The sequence below is a fragment of the Tachypleus tridentatus genome, chromosome 2 (genome assembly GCF_004210375.1).
Source record: "Tachypleus tridentatus isolate NWPU-2018 chromosome 2, ASM421037v1, whole genome shotgun sequence".
NCBI classification, from domain to species: Eukaryota; Metazoa; Arthropoda; class Merostomata; order Xiphosura; family Limulidae; genus Tachypleus; species Tachypleus tridentatus.
Window position 1 is genome coordinate 106,395,298 of NC_134826.1, and position 20,095 is coordinate 106,415,392.

General features: G+C 30.4%; 1 protein-coding gene across 5 annotated transcripts in view; it reads right to left on the minus strand.

Moving 5' to 3' along the window:
• Spt6 (transcription elongation factor Spt6) overlaps positions 1-20,095 on the minus strand; it is a 106,638-nt gene that overhangs the window by 53,761 nt on the left and 32,782 nt on the right. For all 5 annotated transcript variants that reach the window (XR_013025316.1, XM_076490079.1, XM_076490082.1 and 2 more), the window contains 8 exons: positions 17,309-17,398; positions 17,056-17,198; positions 16,450-16,685; positions 13,408-13,537; positions 7,238-7,388; positions 4,091-4,186; positions 2,864-2,971; positions 159-302 (listed from right to left, as the gene is read on the minus strand). Coding sequence is in view for 4 of the 5 variants with exons in the window: in XM_076490079.1 (XP_076346194.1) it covers positions 159-302; positions 2,864-2,971; positions 4,091-4,186; positions 7,238-7,388; positions 13,408-13,537; positions 16,450-16,685; positions 17,056-17,198; positions 17,309-17,398 (1,098 nt within the window). In the remaining variant the exon portion in view is untranslated. The remainder of the gene's footprint in view (positions 1-158; positions 303-2,863; positions 2,972-4,090; positions 4,187-7,237; positions 7,389-13,407; positions 13,538-16,449; positions 16,686-17,055; positions 17,199-17,308; positions 17,399-20,095) is intronic.

The following is a 20,095-nucleotide window of genomic DNA, read 5'->3' on the forward strand; positions in this document are numbered from 1 at the left end:
TTACCTGTGCTCTCCCACCGTGAATATCAAAACCCAAATTTTAGCAATGTAAGTTGTAAGGCTTACCATTGGGCTACTACATTTTAAGATAATCTATTCTTCTTCAAATAGTTGAGCTTGCACTATAAGTTTAAAATTTCAAATTACTGATAATTTACCTTCACAATTCCATCCTTTGCTTCTTGTACTAGTCTTGCTCTAAGTTCTTTTTCAAAACTAGGGTAAAGAAACTTGTTGAGTGCTAGTTCTAGAGCCTGACTTCTCTGCTCATTCCACTCTTGTACATTTCTGCTAAATTCATCCTACACAAAATAATTATCACCTATAAACAAGTGTTACACATAAGAAACAAGACTTAAGTCATACTGTAGTCAATCAGTACTTTCATGTGCCCTGTGTTCAAAAATTATTTTGAGGTGAGAAGTCACTATGGTACACTACAGAAAGGACTATTATGAGGCGAGGCATCACCATGGATCACTACAAAAGGACTATTTAGAGGTGAAACATAGTGTGGATAACTTACAAGGAATATTTTGAGATTAAATATCACAGTGGATCAATTACACGAAATATGTGGGGAAGGGAAATTGCTGTGTTTCACTACAGAGACAATATTTTGAAGTTACCAATGTGGATCACAAAAATAAAACTATAAAAGCACAGTAATGTCTCAAAAAAAAATTTTTTTTCTCCAGAAGTTAATGATGAAACCTCTCTGAAAATACTTGCAGATCAGAGCAACTTCTTGTACTTTTATGAGCTTAAAAAAACAATATCCATTTCAGTAACTATATATTTTGAAGGATGTATTAACTACCATTATATAAATTTAATTAGTGAACAGAAAATATTCAAAAATACAACAGAAATGAGTGCTTAGAAGACTCAACTGTAATTCTACAGACAGAGAGACATACAAAGCCATTGAAAATGGGGGAGCTGCTGTCAAAATGTATGGCAATAGGTCTACAAACTTCGTAACTGTTGATCCACTTTTTACATCAGCATATACGTGGTTTTTAGTTAAAGTACAAATATTCACATTTACATTTACACAAAACCCAAGAAAATTAAAACAGTGCCAAAATTAACCCTTTTAATATAGATTCAGTCAAACAGAACAACCCCATGGCCACTTTGTACAAACTTTTAATACAATAAGTGTATATTTACAAAATTTGACAATCTCTCAGTAAACACTACAAATCTTTCAAATACAAAAAAATCAGAATTTTTGGCAAAGTATTTTTACTACAGATTTCTCCAAGAACCTACTCTTGTTCTTGACTAGTCCACATGCAAAATGATTTACATGTTGAGATTAAAATACTTCATCTTAAAAATTTCAAATTTTGTGTTTTCTATAAAACCTCCAACATACCTTTCAATTATTTTACCAAAACTTTATATTTTATGTATTATTTTCTCTACCTTATTTATGTATACAATTGGGCAATTTGACCAATCTTATAACTACCAAAATAAATCTATATTAACCTTTTCTTTCTAGAATGATTTCATGTTGTAAAATAAATCTACATTTGATTATCCAAAGTAGCTTCGAAGTCGTAACAGCATAGATTTATTTATACTTAACTTTTGTTTTATTGCCTTTGAAACATGTCTACCTACTATATGCTTCATTATGAGTTGTGAATCACTTGAGGAATCCCTCAGCTCACATGTGTGCTTGGTGAATTTGTTTTTATTTATTATTTAATTATTTAAATTATTTAACCTTAACTAAACAAACAAGTTACCTATATTAGTGATTTTACAATAATAAATAAGTAAATACATGTGAAAACCAAGAAAAAATATACTTACCTGACTGTCAATGACACTTAAGCCCAGTTTTATATTACCAGTAATCATACACTAAGCAGTTTTCGTTTCATTAAATAATATACCAAAGAAAACAGAATACTAACATGCAAAAAGCAGACAATGTCCTATAACCATCAAAATGTTTATGGCTTTCTAACTATTTTACAAGTGCCAATACACATTCCATCCATGCTAGTTAAGTGTTTCCAATGGAAATGAAGCTAGAACTGGCAACAAAACAGTTTTCTGTACAAAATACAGTGTGATACATCATTTGAAAGATTAAAACTCTGGCTTTCTAGCAATTATATAGCATTAACTATAAGGCAGAACTACTGGCAAATCTTGAATAAGAGGATCTGACAGGTTGATGTGGCAAGAGGGATCTGATTTTCTGTTTAATGGCTCTGTAACCAATAAAGATTAGAGGCTATGAAAATTGTGATTTGTCTTAATGATAATTTAACCTAAATTTTGTAATTTTTGGAGGACTGGTAAGTAAGTTATAGGATATTCAGGACTTTTTAAAATATTATCTTACAAAATTCAGAACTTCAAATTTGTATACTATTAACATATGGATTATTAGTTATAATTTTATACTATACTAATTGGTTTCACAGGAACAAAAAGTAGTTTTATCCTTTCAGTACGCAAATAAAATTAAAGTGTCAATTATCCACTAACATATGAAATGTAGAATTTGTCCTTTAGTACTTTTACTTTTTCAATGTCAAAATTACCTAGGAAATTCAGGAATATGTGAATTATCACACCAAATGACTATAAAAGTCAAATAAATCAGATTATAGCATCCAAAGGGTAATCTTTTGAACATAACTCACCAAGAACCTCATGAAATACACAATAAAAGATGCCCATGGCAAGATTGTTAGGAAATAATCAATACAAGTAGTACATAAAATATCTAAATATGTAACATCTTCCTTCCTAGCTTGACAAACTTATTAATAGAGCAAATTTCAAAGTACAATCACTTTTCTTCCAACATCAACAAAAAACAAATTCTCACCCGATAGTAAAGCTGTTTGATTTCATCAAGGTAAGTTTGTGGTGCACTACCACCCCCTCCTTCCTTGTCCATGATTATCTTCATAGTAAGGAGGTTTTCCAATTCAGCCTGCAAAAACCATTAATGATTGAAAGAAAATGTGTTTAAATCACCACTACCTTATATCCTACAGTAAGCTCTATAAAACATTATTATTATTAAGAATTCCTGAAACCCAATAACTTGTCCATTACTGCACATTAAACACTAACTGTTGATTTTTTTTTATTTTATTTTTTTATATATATAGCTCATGCATAATGTGACATGTAACTTGACCAAGTTGTTTACCTATTTTAACATTGACTTGTTAATAATCTGGAGTAATTCAAACTTCTTCAAACAGAATTAAGATTTATTTTGGCAAATTCTAAATACAACTTTAAAACTCTACATTTCTTAAGAGTTTGTGATTAACCATCTTGTCTTTGGGTAAAAAACAATGTATGAATTTTCATGTAAATAATTTTGTTCCAGTAAGCTTTATGATATAGTGGCATAAAATACTGAAGTGAGGATTTTTTAGATCTAACAAGTACAACTGAAAATTGTGTTTGAGAGTAAAGGGCATATTTCAGACAAATATGAGGGAAAAATAAAAGCAGTTAAATACAATTTGTATTATGTACAATATGATGATTACACATTACTCAGAAACACAAAAACAGTGTTCAATTTTAAATTATTTTAATTACTATCTTGTTTTTTTTAAAATTACTATTAACAAAGCCAAAAAATAACAATGCTCAAAATTGCTAAACAAAGTTTCATGATAAACTAAGATAAATTTAAATGTCAATGCTACTCATGCCTGTCTTTACAGGCTCGGTCAAATTAATTTTTTATGGTTTTGACACCATAACTTCTAATACATTATTTTATCTTCACAAGATTTTGCAAGCTTTCAGTAAGCTTAGTCTTGTTTAGACAAAAAAATTTCTTTAAGGAAGTATTTTCATTAACATTTGAAATGTCAAACAAAGAAAGTTACTGACTGGCATCACCCACAACCAACTGTTGAACTACTCTTTACAGACAAATGATGGAACTGACTGTCACATTACAATGCCCAAGCAGAGAATGAGTAAAATGTCTGGCACTGGGTTTCACTCCCATAACCCACAGATTGCAAGTGTCAAGTGCCCTAATGACAAGGATATGAAAATATATTGTAATGAAAATACACACAATGACAATATGAAGAAACTGATCAGCTTCCAAATCTTTGACTGGTTTATTCTTGAGGTACTTGAAGCTGTAACAAGGGTGGTTTTCATCAATTTCCTGGAAGATAAAATAATAACTTTATAATACTGAACATTATAATCAATGTGAATCTTGCATATGATAATAACCAACATATCACACTGGTAAACTATTCAAAAGATTCTAGTGACAAATAAAACTAACACATGCTTGTACTGACATACAAAACTAAGCTAGAGTTAACAGTAACATATGAACCTCAATGTGTAGTACTACGGTAATAATGACAAATGAAACTAACAAATTACACTGACCCATACATAATACTGACATAAGAAACTAATACACAAATAATTCTGATATATTAAACTAAAACAGTTAATACACACCAACAAAACTAGTCAATAATACTGACAACTGAAATTAACTTTTATAATACTGATATGCATGAAAACTAAATAAGAGCTAGTAGTGACATGCAAGATTAAAGCATAAATTGCTCTTATATGCAAAACTAACCTATAGAAAATACTAACACAACTTATCAACACAATATACTGAAACAAAACAACATCACAAGTATTAACATAAGAAATCAAATTACAAGTACTATTAAAACTAAACCACATGTAATACCACTTGGAGAAACAAAATCTATAAACACACAAACACTGTGAGGGATATAAAATATAAATCTACTGTAATAATAAACCACAAATGCAATAGATCAATGTTCTGAATTTACTTTAATTCTGTGTAATCCATATTAATGTAACTCATCAGTTTAGATTTGTTACTATGTTTTCTCATAATCAGTTTTTAAATATGCAACAACTAGACATGTAGTTTCTTCCACCAGTCAAAACCAAGTGGCTAGCTTTCAAGCTCTGTCTTTACAGGCTCGGTCAAATTAATTTTTTATGGTTTTGACACCATAACTTCTAATACATTATTTTATCTTCACAAGATTTTGCAAGCTTTCAGTAAGCTTAGTCTTGTTTAGACAAAAAAAATTTTCTTTAAGGAAGTATTTTCATTAAACATTTCTCTATGAATACATGGAGCCAAACTGCTAACTGCTCCAAGTGAAAAGTACTTGTCAAATTTTATTTGAATAATCTCTAAAGCCTCTAAAATAAATTTCAAAGTCTTTCTTCAATAAAACTCTAGCTTTGTCTTATTTTCTACACCTTAACTCTACACAAAGTTGGCCAATTTAAATGATCTTCTAACAACCATATATATTATGAAACAAATCTAAATTACACTGTTTATTCTTTCTGGAATTACAACAAACTTATAACATCAAGCTACATTTGTTTATTCTAAATAGCTGAAATCCTGTAACAGTGTACGTGTTTCTACTTATATTTTATTGCCTTTTGAACCTTGTCTAAGTCATATCCTTGCCACACAAGTTACAAATCACTTATAACTCACATTACCCTATGGAATTATGTAAGACATGGGATACTCACTATAACTCATGAAAATTTTTATTTTTTCTTTATATTACCTAAACTAACCTTATCTAACAATAATAAATTTCTCATTTTTAAATTGTAGTTATTTTACAATAAATAAAATACTTTGTGGATTTTTTTTCTGTCAACTGTTGCAACTACTAATGGTACAACTACTACATTAAATCATTTTTTTATTTACTTAAATTATGCTCCTAAGAACACAGAATAACAACATATAAAAAATAAACAAATTCCAATAACCATCACTATTTTTTCTGGCTTTCTAGCCATGTAACAAACTCTGTAAAATTCAACTAATCTTGATGTGTTTCCCATGAGAATAATGTTTTAAATGGAAGCAAAACAAATATTTTATTTTTCTGTAGGCAAAACAATGTCATATGTCATTTGACAGGTTAAAATTTTGGGTTTATATTGGTTATAAATAATAAAGTCTTAAATGTCAGAGAGAACTGTTAATAATTTGTCAAAATAGGATGCAAGGTAAGCATGGCAACAGGGGTCTTATTTTCTGTTTTATGGCTCTGAAACCAAATAGATTTGAAGACTTAATTATATTATTGCTATCACTCAGGTGGAGCATAAGTAATTTATATCAAATTTCATACTTCTTGGGGGGGTGGTAAATAAATTAAAGAAATACCTAGAAAGCAATTGTCAATTCTCATACTAAAGTGAGGGATTTTTTTTATATAGTTTCTTATAAAATTAATAAAGTTTATATGACACTAATACTTGATTTATTCCTATGCTTATATTAAGTTTATCTATATAACACAGTAACAAAGTAGTTTAATTACATTTTGAATGTACCTTTCTAAAAACAGCTGTTAATCTAGGTCTGTGGTATTACTGTCAGCATAAATAAAAGGGAAACAAAAAGCACAAAGTACAAAACTATTACTTTTAGAAATCCTATATAAGTCATAGACTTAATGCAAATCAAAATTAATTTTAATTTGCAACATTTTGGCAATTTATCATTTGAGTTAAATACCAAAATAAAACAAGACTAGGCCAAAACCTAAAGAAAGAAAATAACAGTTGATAAGACAACTTACAGAATTTATAAATGATGCATAACCAACAGGCCAATATATAATCAGAAAATTAAAAAGTCAATTTTTAATATGAATATCACAACCAAAAATGTAAATTTATAATAAGATCATAACTTAATTTCAATTTAAAATCTACAAACCATACTTGATAAATAAAATACAGATTACAACTGGAAACCCAATTTCTATCTAATATTTCAGTTCAAACTCACAAGATCATAATTAACAGGTAAATTTATAATCTGAAGATCATAACTAATAAGTCAAGCTGTAATCTGATGACCAGTATCAAAAGAACAATCTGTAATCTGAATATCAATCACTGTAGAGAGAACAATCTTTTACACAAAACAACTTTAATCCAAAATAATTCAGCTTATATTCCTTTCTTAAAAGTACAGAATTACCAAATGAAAACACAAGAACATCCCTTTTCCCAACATCAATTCTGCTCACATCACAATTATAACACATGACTGAAATAAATATAAAGACTCCATTTCCAATATTAAAAGTTAAAAAACATCTACTAAATCTGACATCACATAAATAAACTTCATAAACAATTATAGATAACATACCTTGACACCCTTTTTAATTGGCTTCACACAAATTTTGGCTCGTTCGAAAAACATTTGTCTTGTACACTTTCTAACAAGAGGATCTCTCGAAATCTGCATTGCCACCATGAACTTTGCTGCTTTCAGTGCTTCTTCAGCAGTTGGAAATCGTCTGGAATAAAATTACATCATCACAATGCAAAAACAGCAGATACTTCTGAGAAAATTACCAATTAATATGGCATAAATACTTAGATAATAAGCCATATTTCAAAAGTATATAAAGTTTTAAGTTCTTAATTCTATAAGGAAATATTTTTCTAAATCCTGTATTTCTCCTAGTGTGATACTTTTTCTCTTAGCATATTCATCTCTATTTTATCCACCACCCCTCAAAAAAAGTATGAAATTAAATGTAAATTATTGTCTATAAAATCATCATTGCTTAGATAAATCACATTTATTATAATCTTCAACTCTGTTTGGTTACAGAACTATCCAATAGAAAATTAGAGCCCTCCCATCACATCTTTTTTTTGTAATTTGTTAATAGTTCACTCTTGCATTTCATTATATACTATCTATAACCAATAGAAACTAAATGTTTTCATTTATCCAATCACATTATGTTCAGGAACACTAAATGTCAATTTCACTCAGAGTACAAACATCGTTCTCATGAGAAAATTAAAAACTAGCTTGGATGAATTTGTATCTACTATTGTCAGTTAGAAAGCCAGAAAGTCTTCGAGAGGTAAGGGAGTTTATCTGCTTTTTGTATGTTATTAGTCTATGTTGTTTAGAGCAATATTTAATTAAATAAAAATTATGAATTGCAATACTATGAATAGTGTGAAGTATGAAAGCATAAAATCATCAACAACACCAAGAAAAACCGAGAAAATAACTTATTTCTTGTTTTTCATGTATATTGTTTAATTATTACTATAAAAGTAATTCATATGTAAAAATAGGAATTTCTTTAGTTCCATTAACATTAGATTGGGTAAAATAAATAATAATGTTTCATTAGGCACGTAAGCAAGCAGCACTAGGTAATGTACAGTTACGAGAGAAAGTGTTCGTACCTGTGTCGTGAGTAGTTTTCTCCTCATAACTTAAAAAGTATCATGATTAGGATAATGAAAGTACAGTATATTATAAATATTATACTAACACACATCTACATAAATTTTTATGTAAATTGAATGACAAATAAACTGTTTATAAACAAATAACCAAACATAGAAGGGGCAGAAAGTGATAGTGCATCTACTTTAATAGTCAGTTGTGTTGCCTTTCAGGTGAATTACTTAGCACAATCCCTCCTCATAGCCCTCCATGATCGTTTGACAGTACTCGACTGGTATTTTCTTCCATTCTTCTTTACAGAAGGCCTACAACTCGTGCATGTTTTTCGGATGACACTGATGAACCCTGGTCTTCAAGTCATGCCAAACGTTTTCAATTGGGTTGAGATCGGGTGACTGCGATGGCCACTCTAGAATGCTTATATGGTTCCTTTGCAACCAGGATTGCACATATTTCGATGTGTGCTTAGGGTCATTGTCGTGCTGGAAGATCCAACGACGCCCAAGCCGCAAGTTCCAAGCATTATTCTTGATATAAGTGCCTAATACATCAACGTACTCTTCTTTTTTTCATGATTTCGTTGACCCGGTGAAGGCTGCCTATACCAGTAGAGCTGAAGGAACCCAATAGCATGATCGAGTCACCTCCATGTTTAACTGTATGAATGGTGTTCTTAGGAAGATTTCGTTCCCCCTTCTTATGGAAAATACAGCAAACATCATTGTGGCTGAAAAACTCTATTTTAGTCTTGTATGACCAAAGAATACTCTTCCAATAGGTAAAGGCTTTATCTACATGCTTTCTTGCATACCTCAATCGTGCTTCTGAATGAACAGGCTTTAAATAAGAGCATAACATGTTTGTAACTGTAGAGGTGCTTACTTCAACCCCAGTTTCTGTATGTCATTATGTGTTAAACGAGGGTTCCTACTAACTTCTCTGAGAACCTTCCTCTTAGTTCTCTCAAGAATTTAGGTGGGGCGTCTGGAACGAGAAAGGTTAGCAGTTGATCCTGTGAACTTACACTTGGCAATTATGTTTTGAACAGTAGATTTAGGCACATTAAGTTGTGTTGCAATACCAGAAAGAGACACACGAGACTTGTATTTTATAATATTTCGGTTTTAAATCACTGGACAGTTGTTTCCTGTTCCCCATGATGACCAAGCAGATAATAACGGACACTGCGCTAAATTGCCAGAAGTACATTTTTTGCTGGCTAAATTCCAAAATTATGAACCCAATGTCTAGTTCTGGAATGGTATAATGTAGTTTATTCGCCAAACTAAACAAAATTTTACGGGAATATCAGTTATTTCACACATTCTGAAATGTACAAACACTTTCTGCTCCTCCTATTTTTCATTATTTGTTTATAAACAGTTTATTTGTCATTTAACTTACATAAAAATTTATGTAGATGTGTGTTAGTGTAATATTTACAATATATCACATGTCTATTAGCCTAATCATGATACTTTTTAAGTTATGAGCAAAAAACTACTCAGGATGCAGGGGTACGAACACTTACTGTCGTAACTGTAATTCAACAGCTTAATGAGAACTGCACATGCCAAGTGTTTTACAACTTAAGGCACTGATAACAGAAATGGTTCAAAGCATAATAAAAAGCACAGATTTTAATTATAAATAAGTGGATACTGTTAAGTGAGCTCAATGAGAGCGACACATGCCCTGAGTGTTTTACAACTTGAGACACTGATAATAGAAATGATTCAAATGCACAAAAAGTACAAAACTTAATTATAGAGATGGATACTGTTATGAGCTTAAAGCTACTTAGAATTAAGTAATGTAGTTTCATATTACAATTTGAATGCTAACCTAGAAAGAAAGAAAGGTAATTTAGATTTTTTTTTTTTTTTGTTGTTGTTGTTACTGTTACAAGGTCAAACAAATTGACCAATCCTGTTGTGAGTTAAGGTAAGGAAAATAATAGATGAAATATAAAGTGTAATTGAGAAAAATGTTTAGAAGAGTATTTAAGGAGGTTTCAAGTATTACACAAAGGATATTTGAAATTTTTGAAATGAGGAAAAGTACTTTTAATGTTAACATGAAAATTAATTTGCATGTGGACTACTGTAAACAAATACTCAATATATTAATGAAAAAATCTTTTAATTTAAATTTTTTCAATAAAAAAATAAGATTTTGCATATGTAAAAGACTTGGATAATGTTGGCTTATGGAAGTAATGATTGTAGGACAACTGCCCCCTGCAGCCAAATCTTCTTATATTAATATAACTGACTAAAATAGGAAGAATAATGTTTCGTATATTTTACAGAACAAATTACCTAAAGAATCAACTACCACAACACACATTGCAGAAGATTTTCAAAACTGCAATTTGGACTTTTTGAGAGGAATAGATCATAACTTACAGTTCTGGTGTACTCATATAACTTTACATAATTCAATATTTTTGTTTTATTAAAACAAATAAAATAACATAAAACCTATGGTATTTTCTCCTACGTATAACAGTTTTAGATAATTCATTCTTCTATTAAATACAAGAAATGTGTTGTTTTTTCCTAACTTAGTCAGTTATATTAATATAATAAGATATGGCTGCAAGGGAAAGTTATCTTAGGAGAAGCTGTCAGGTTACTGCAACTAACTGCCCTATGCTTATCAGCAACTGCACAAGTAGCAACAATGAGCAAAAGATATCAGTTTCTTTTCTTAAATGTTCCACAGTGCACAAGTTGGAATAATAATGACAAATACAAATTTTAAAAAACAAATTTCAATTTCATTACTTCTTCTATTTTATGCTTCTTATAAATTCATCAAGTGGTCAAAATTCTAAAAGGTTTGGGAAAGCCCACTTTGAACAATGAAACTAAATCTAAATTCACAAAAAACTAAGTATATTCTTTCATCACATAAAAATGAACATGTTAAACAGTTTTTCATGGAAATAAGAAAAAATAAAGAGATCATCTAAAGCAAGCTTATACAGTGCTTTGTGAGCACTGAGGATAACTGCTAGCTTGGCAATATAATGTGATGATGTAATCCTGAAAAGCTTGTTCAGAGTATGTTATACATTTAGAATGCACTGCACACTAACCAAACTTATTAGCTTCTGAATCTTAAAAATCTGATGGGCTTGATTCTTATATGGATATTAACAATACTTCCATGAATTGTGTTGTGACTAATCCAAGTGACATAAAGCATTAATGTTAATCTGGCAGTTTTGGCTCTGGGTGACAGGATGTTTATAATAATCAAAACTGCCAACGGTTTTCTCAGACAAGTGAAAACCTTTCTTTGTGGCCATAAAAAAATTTTTGAACATCTTGCCTATCACAAACAGACTAGTGCAATATTTTCAGAAAGATGGCATTAATTTTTCAAACATTTAACCTCAAGTTACTGGTGCCATTTCCAGCTTAAAGAAACTTGATAGAAATTATTTTCAGCAGCATGGGAACAAGAATTCATCAAACAAGAAACATTTACAAACACTAGTATTAAACTAAACCAGTCCAGCAAATTAGAGCATCTTTTGCAAAGTGAGCAGTGCTTTTATTGAAGCTTTTGTTCACAACTTAAGTCAGAATTTTCCTGAGACAGATATGCTGACGTCATTTTGACGTATCATATTTTCCCATGACAGACAATGAGTTGTGCAACTTGAACAAACAGAAGATGTAGTTACTGCACACTATACTAGTGTTAAATCGTACATTAAGGGAAGACAGATTTTATTTAGTAAAAGTTTATAGTAAAAAACATTTACTGAGCTTTGCAAAAACATGCAAAACTTTCAGAATGGATTACCCACTTGCTCTTCATAAATTTTCAAAACTTACCAATGTGGACTTCTGCATCTTAATGTGCAGTGTGCTTTGTTAGTGCAGACTTATTGTCTAAAATCATGTGAAAGCTTGATTATTCATAGATAACTACCAGTACACAGTACACCAACCAACACTGATCATCATGAAATTCTAAAGTGTTAGCAAAAACTGACATTCAAAATGCATGCTCAATACTAAATTTGAATGAACTCCTGTATTTTTTATTGCCTTGCCCTCCCCCATATAAAATTCTTGTTGTATTCATTATTGTCTATTACACATTTCCATATCCAAGACAAGACTTTCTCAGTACCTATAATGCTTTTCATGACATACTTTTCACACAAAACATGTGAAATCAAAATAAACTAGACACACCAGCAGTCAGTATACAGACACAGAAGTATAACAATGTGGTTTGGAAACAAATATAATGTATACCACCTAATGTAAAGATAAATAAAACATATGAAATACTTTACAACTAAGCTAAAAACTCTTAGCAGTTGGTGTAAATATAGACAAGTCTGATAGAAACGAGTTGTAAACTCAGCAAGACATTCCATAAGTCAGGGTTAGTTAAAAAAAAAAAAGATAACAGTTTCTTTTAGAGTATAAAGAGAAAGTTTACAAAGCAGCTTGTAAACTAAACTAACACTTCATCAGTTGGTGTAAACACTAACAAGACTGACAAAATTCTCTCTAAACCACACTAGACACTCATCATCAATTGGTGTACAAGCAGAAATGACTAATGAAATGGTTAGATACCCTACCAATTAATGTAAAGACTAAAAGTCCAGAAATAGTTTGTAAGCTCATTTTGGCACTCCATTTATTAATGAAAAGGCAGACAATTCTACAAAAGTGTATTGTATGCTAGTAATTAGTAAATGAGTAAAATAAACTAATCAGGTATTACAATATATTAACCATCATAACAAAAACTGTTACAACAATTATAGCATTAAATCATTCTGTTTTACAACTACAGAATATTTCCTACCAGAAGTTGAGTGCACAAATTAAATATAAAATAATTTATAGCTATAATAAAAGAAGGTTATCTGGTACACTAATCTATCTATAAGCACTAAACCGTATTATGTATCACCATCTAGCATATTAAACAAGCAGTGCAAAACATTCTTTACTACTGTAATTCCAACAAAATTAAATATTATAACATAATAGAAAATTAATAAATTTATTAATAAAAGTTCCTGAAAGTTAACTCACAATTCACCTATATCCACTAACCTGCAGACATATTCTCCTGCTACTTCAAGAGGTGATATGGGGTACTGATCCACTTCATGACGTTGATAATTATCTCTTAAGTTCTCTCCGAATTGTTCTGGTGTCAGCCCAAATTTCTTAGCCAATCCATCTGTCCAAATCATCAAGTTATATGTAGCAATACACAAACAATTTACAAGAAAATAAATCAGTTTTAGCACCAGGATTCCTATACTTGTGGAAGTATGAAATTTCATGACTTTTCAATGATCATATTCAAAATTTCAAAATTAATTGTGTTGTTTACACAAGAAACTTCAACTGAACATACATGTTTTCAAATATAAATATTACATGAATATTAATGTTTTATACAGTGAAATATTTTTATCATTTATCTAGCAATGGAAGAGAATTAAAATAAAAATGTTAAAGTTCTCTGTGGTACTTTTTGTTTTTATAGTATCTGTTCAATTTTCACTGTAAGAGCCTTTAAAGATTCTTCCTTCTTTCATGAGTCTTCCTCAGGGATTTGGGCACTGTGGGAAGGCTGTTTCCTTCAAGTAGCTCAAAGCTTATCAGATGATAAAAGGAGTTGCTTGATGACAGATGTTACATTTGAAATCTTTCAGTTTGAATGTGTGCTTACTAAAAGCAAAGCCACATCAGGCTATCTGGCCAAGTCCAACACCTAATTTTAGCATTATAAATCCTTAAGACTTATCACAGTACCAATGGGAGGCTTTTCAGTTCAAATTCAGTTTCTCGAACATTTCTCTTGTTACCTTCCTGTGGCTTCTGTTTTCTGAACTTTAAGTACATCCTATTCCCTTGTCCTGTATTTCCAAGGGTATAATGGGGTGTATCCAGCATGTCTAATTTGGTGAATTATAACTCTCCAAGCATAAACTGACATACTTTGTTGGTTTTCTTTAACAGATTCTCTATTTACATAAAAAAATTGACACTGGAATGCTCATGACAAAGTGAGGGTTTGCAGACTCTCCACTCTGTCCTGTCCTTTCTGAAACACATGAACTCTTCAAATAAGCAATTGTACACATCATAAATAGCTGTACTGCCTGAGAACAGTGTCACAGTCCCTTTCTTCCACCCTGCCTGCATTTGTCATATCTTTTTAGAAAAATAAAATTCAGTAGTACTTAATGATGTATTTAACAACATCACATCAGGATTCAAGTAACTCATGTTCCTTAACAAGCTTCAAGTTAAAAGGCTTTCTGAATAATTTTAAAAACAGCCCTGAGGAATTGCCTAAATTTCAGTCTAAAACTCATTAAGTTTTTACAACTAATGTTAGAGGCCATTTTTAAATCATTATGGACTTTTTTTTTTTTTTTTTTAACAAAACCAGTATCAATTTTCTTATGCTCCTTTAAAATATTTCTGTCTCAAATCCAGGCTTTCAACATGTTGTGGTCCAGTTACATTTCCTAGTCATCTTTAAATGACAAATCTTTCCATGCCAAGACTGACAAGACTAGAGAAATCTGCAGCCATAAAAGGCAAAAACTGTTTATGATCCTGAAATTCACAGAGAAAAGGTTTAATTTCTCTAGCAACTGAGAGAAAACTGTGCTGTGGGATGAAAAGAGGACAATTAACAGCTTTAAAAATATTGTCATATGCATTTACTTCAGGCAAGTTTTTCTGCAGACCCACATGTTTTAAGATGAGATAGCAAGAACTTGCATTCTTCCACAACACTGTTCACTAGCTGTCGGTATTTGCAAACCTTTACTGGAAGGACCAAGCACCCAGTATCAAATGTGAAGTTGTCAGCTTTTTCAAATCTTTGAAAAATTAGTAGAAATGTGCCAGAGTTTCTTTAAATTTTCCGTTAACTGCTTTACACCCACTTCAAATCATCGTAAATTTTATAAATCTAGATCTAGAGATTAAATCTAAACTTAGATACCATATTAAGTCTAGATACTAATATTATACATTTTAAACTGTAATGTTAGTCATGTTAGCTTCTGATTTGCAAGAATGGCATTAGATGTAATCTAAGTGTCTAGAAGCCCTATAAAATATATTATTCAAAATTGTAACCTCTTAACAAATTAATAATTCTATCTTATAACCACACTTCCAATATTAAAGTACTTTAAAAACAGTTTTTACCAGATTAAATTACATTTAAATAGTGTGATTATCCTTTCAGACTAGTAATGCATGTCAGATGATAGCATGTATATGATCAATGATAAAACATTTCCTTAAGATGATAAAGTTTTCAATCTGTTTACTTATCTTTTAACTCCATTAAAATTTGAGTCAGCTCATCATTTAAATTTGAAAACTTTTTCAAAGCCTTTCAGAATTCTCCATGCTTCCAATCTCAGAAACGACATTCAAATATCTAAAATTTTTAAACATTTGCAGAAATTTTGTGGTACTTATGATGGTGCTACAAGCAGAAGATTGGTTTTGGTATTGTTTAGGGTGGTGTTACAAGTAATGAAACAATTTTGGTACTATTTATGGTGATATAACAGGTAACAAATCAGTTTTTGGTGGTACTTGAGTGGTTTTTCAGTAATGTTTATGATGGTGTTATAGGAAATAAGTTCAATTAGTATTTATAGAGATGTGACTAATTTTGGTAGTTTAGGACAATATTGAGAGTAATGAATATTTTTTTTCACTTTTAAATAGTTAATTTTTGTATTTTATTTTGTGCGTGATTGTTACAAATCTATATATAATTAGGTTTAAAAATATTTTCCACATTCCCAATAAGTTAAACTAAATTGTATACAACCAAGTCTTAAATTTGGTTACTGTTACTGACAAATGTTTTGAATAATTTCCCAGAATATAATTGGAAGGTAAACAACACTGACTTCAACTGATATGGAATAAGTAACATATAATTTGGTTCTTTATAAACAATTCATAAAAGAAAAATCTTCCTGTATGGTATGTCAATATTCATTTAAACTTTAACAACAAAACAGTTAAAGAAAAATGGAAATTCTTTTCTTTTGAATCTAGTTTTCTAAATGAATAGTTAACACTATTATCATGCAAATTTACCTAATCCAGCTTGTCTGCAAACAGCATAAGCATCCTTCCTTCTTGCATGCTTCACTGTAGCATCATCACCTACATCATCTTCATCCTTCTGTGCTTCCTCTTCTTTCTCATCACCTGCTACTTTTTGCTTCTGTTTACGAAATGCTTCTTGCATGGCAGGTACATCTTGGTTATAATACAACATAAAATTTAGATGCATATCTCTCAGTTCTTCAGTCGTCTGAACTTCCTCCAATCTAGAAAATTAGATTGTGTTGTCACTTTGATATACACCAAAAATTAAACCTTGGCACTGTATTGTAACCAAAATAAAATAAAACATATAATACACACTGCTACCAATAAGTTTCAAATATCAGTAAACTGTAGCCATATCAGAAATGCAACAAGAAAGAAGATTGTGCTTTGTTAAATTATTTGTATCAAAAGCATTTTTAACCATTATTATTTTAAGACTTACTTAAATCTTCATAAATCATTTCATGTCAAACATATAATTGTATGGATAGTTATTTTCTTCAATATCACTCATGTTTCAGGTAATTATTAATAACTCTCAGTTAACTATCTAGTATTACTAATCATAAAATCAGATAGAATGCACACCTATCAAAATCTGAATCATCAAGAGGCCTAAGACTCTCAGCTAGTGGTTTCTCTGGGTCTTTCATCACTTCATCACACTGGTATTGTTGCATTTTGTGGAAGAGACGTTTCAAGTTGTTCTTGCGTGTTTTCAACTGACACCACTGTAATAAGGTTATTTCTGAAGTACAGTTACACCAGTCTCAAGACAACCATAAAACAAATTTTCACAAAAATCAAGGCTTTCATATGAATATAAAAAAACATAACTCACTTTCTCATCCCATTTGTATACTGTCCACAAATCATTTATGTTCAGATCTGGTTCTACATACTCCTTCTTGTAGAAGGCTATGAAAGGCACCTGCATACAAACAAACAACATTGTAAGGTATCTACAGAAGGCTACAAAAGGCACTCATACAATGAATAAACAAAAGATCTAGTTGCTTAATATAATCTTACTTTTAATACCAAATCTGCTTCTTTTATTACACTTCTTAAATAAATTCATTAAAAATTTCATGTAGACTCTTTGTTGCTATAGATTCAGTTATTAAATATTAAATATCTTTAACAGACTGGTGACAGCCATACTTAATTCTGTTTTTTATATAACAATTTAGTATTTCTAATGATCAGACTTGGACCAAGGGAAAAAACAGTTACTAAACTGAAATTTGCAATATCTCTTTAGTTACATGTAGTAAAAAATAACAATAATTTTCATAAAGAGAGCATTTTACAAACATCTTTAAAAATTGTTCTATCTTCATATCCAATACAAATATTCATTATCAAAATGTCATTTATCATTATAATAAATCAAAAAACAAACAATCATACTAATACTTACTTTCTTGAGAATGTTGTATAATAGAAAGTTAATTAATCACACCAAACTGCAATTTTAAGTATATAAAAAGGCAGTACAGTAGATCCTAGATTAATAGGCACTGTGACAATAAGGACAGACCTTTGCAGTCTCTTTCTCTTTTAAATTATTTGTAATCATGGGCACCTCTAAACTGCTGATTAACCTTATCCACTCTGGTATTTTTTACTGCATGAAACAAAGTTTCAGTGTCTTACATTCAAAATTTTATTACTTCTTTCTGTTTATGTTATTCCAAATTGAAGGGCATGAACTCTTACCTAATAATCCATATTTTAATAGTATACAAGATTTAAGTTCCTAATTCTACAAGGCAATATTTTAAAAAACTCTGAAATTCTCTAGTGTGACACAAGTGACACATTCTGTTAATACGTCATCAATCCCTACAAAAGGCATGAAATTAAATGCAAATTACCCTCTATAAAATCATTAATACTTTTATTAATCTTCACTACTTATTTGGTTACAGTTATCTAATACAGAATGAGACCCTTTCTGCCACATCCAACTGTCACACCCTTTCTTTCATAATTCGTTAATAGTTAACTCTTACATTTAATTATATATTACCTATAACCAACAGAAACTAAAGGTATTCATTTCTCAAATTGTGTATTGTATAACATTATGTTCTGAACAGTTAAATGTCAGTTTCACTCAAAGTACAAACAGTGTCCTCATGAGAAAATTAACAGCTAGCTTGGATACATTTGTGAAAACTGTCGTTGCAGAGTTTGAAAACCACAAACTTTTTGAGAGGTAAGGGAATTTGTTTACTTTTCTGTAAGTTGTTTATACTGTTTGGAGCATTATTCAATTAAGTAAAAATTATTAATTGCAATACTGTGAGTAGAATAAAAAAATTAGTGCTAACTCTCTTTCACAACTGAAAGCAAGAAAAAAAAATAAGTACTTTATTTCTTGTTTTTCATGTTTATTTTTATGTATAATTATAAAAGCAACTGAAACATAAAAATAAAGATAATTTTAGAATGGTTAAGATTAGATTAAGTAAGATAAATATATTTAACAAAGCATGCATGCAAGCTACTTATACTAGTTGTAGTAGCTCATGGGTAACATAATCCATAGCATAACATGAATAGCACGTTCTCAAAGCAATTTACAGCTTACCATAGTGTAGACAGTAGTTATAGTTCAAAGAGCATGAAACCAGTAAAATTTAACTATAAATAGATGTTTACTGTAACAAACATAGAAACAGTTAGAATAAACAAATATTGCTTTATATTAAAATACAAAGTTTGTTTGGTTTTTGTGCAAAGCTACATGAGGGCTATCTGCACTAGCCATTCCTAATTTAGCAGTGTAAGATTAGAGGGAATGCAACTAGTCATCACTACCCACAACCAACTCTTGAGCTACTCTTTTACCAATGAATCGTGGGACTGATCATCACCTTATAATACCCACACGCAAGAAAGGGTGATCACATCTAATGTGGCAGGGATTCGAACCTGTGATCCTTGGATTACCTTAGTAAAATGCCTAATATTCAAACACTATTTAATGGATTGGCTCCAAACTATATACCGTAAAAAACATTTTCACAGATTCATAATGCAATCTTATAACTCTTGGGGAATTCCTGTTATAAACACTGCAGAATACAGAAGTTGATTAATTTTACATCATGTTCTTGGAGTAAATGTTAAGTTCATTTATTTCTGTGTGCATGCTTTGTTCTATTGAAAGTGTTGTATCACTGCATCACATAAATATTCGTATGATAGAAGAGGTAAAATTCTGCTTTATTTTCAGCAATTTCCACTTCAGTCATTGACAAATTAAAACACAGAAAATAACTGAAATATTCAGCAGTGTAAGTTCTGAAGCATGTACTTTAAAACTATGCGACCAATAATGCAGAAAAAAGGGCAGAATTAATCCATTCTCAAAATAGTAGGCCTTAAAAGTCAGAAATTTAATACAGCCAATAGGAAATCCAATTTTGCATAGCTCATTCTTTTATATTAAGAGCACTTGTTATAAATACAGGGCATTTCGATGAAGTCAGAAGGATACCCGTAATATTGAAGTTCTACTGGACTTGACTTAAAAGACCTCACATTTTTGTTAATTTGTAAATTTAGGATTCTTGTGATAAATAGAAAGTATTAAATGTTGACTATTCTGCATTTT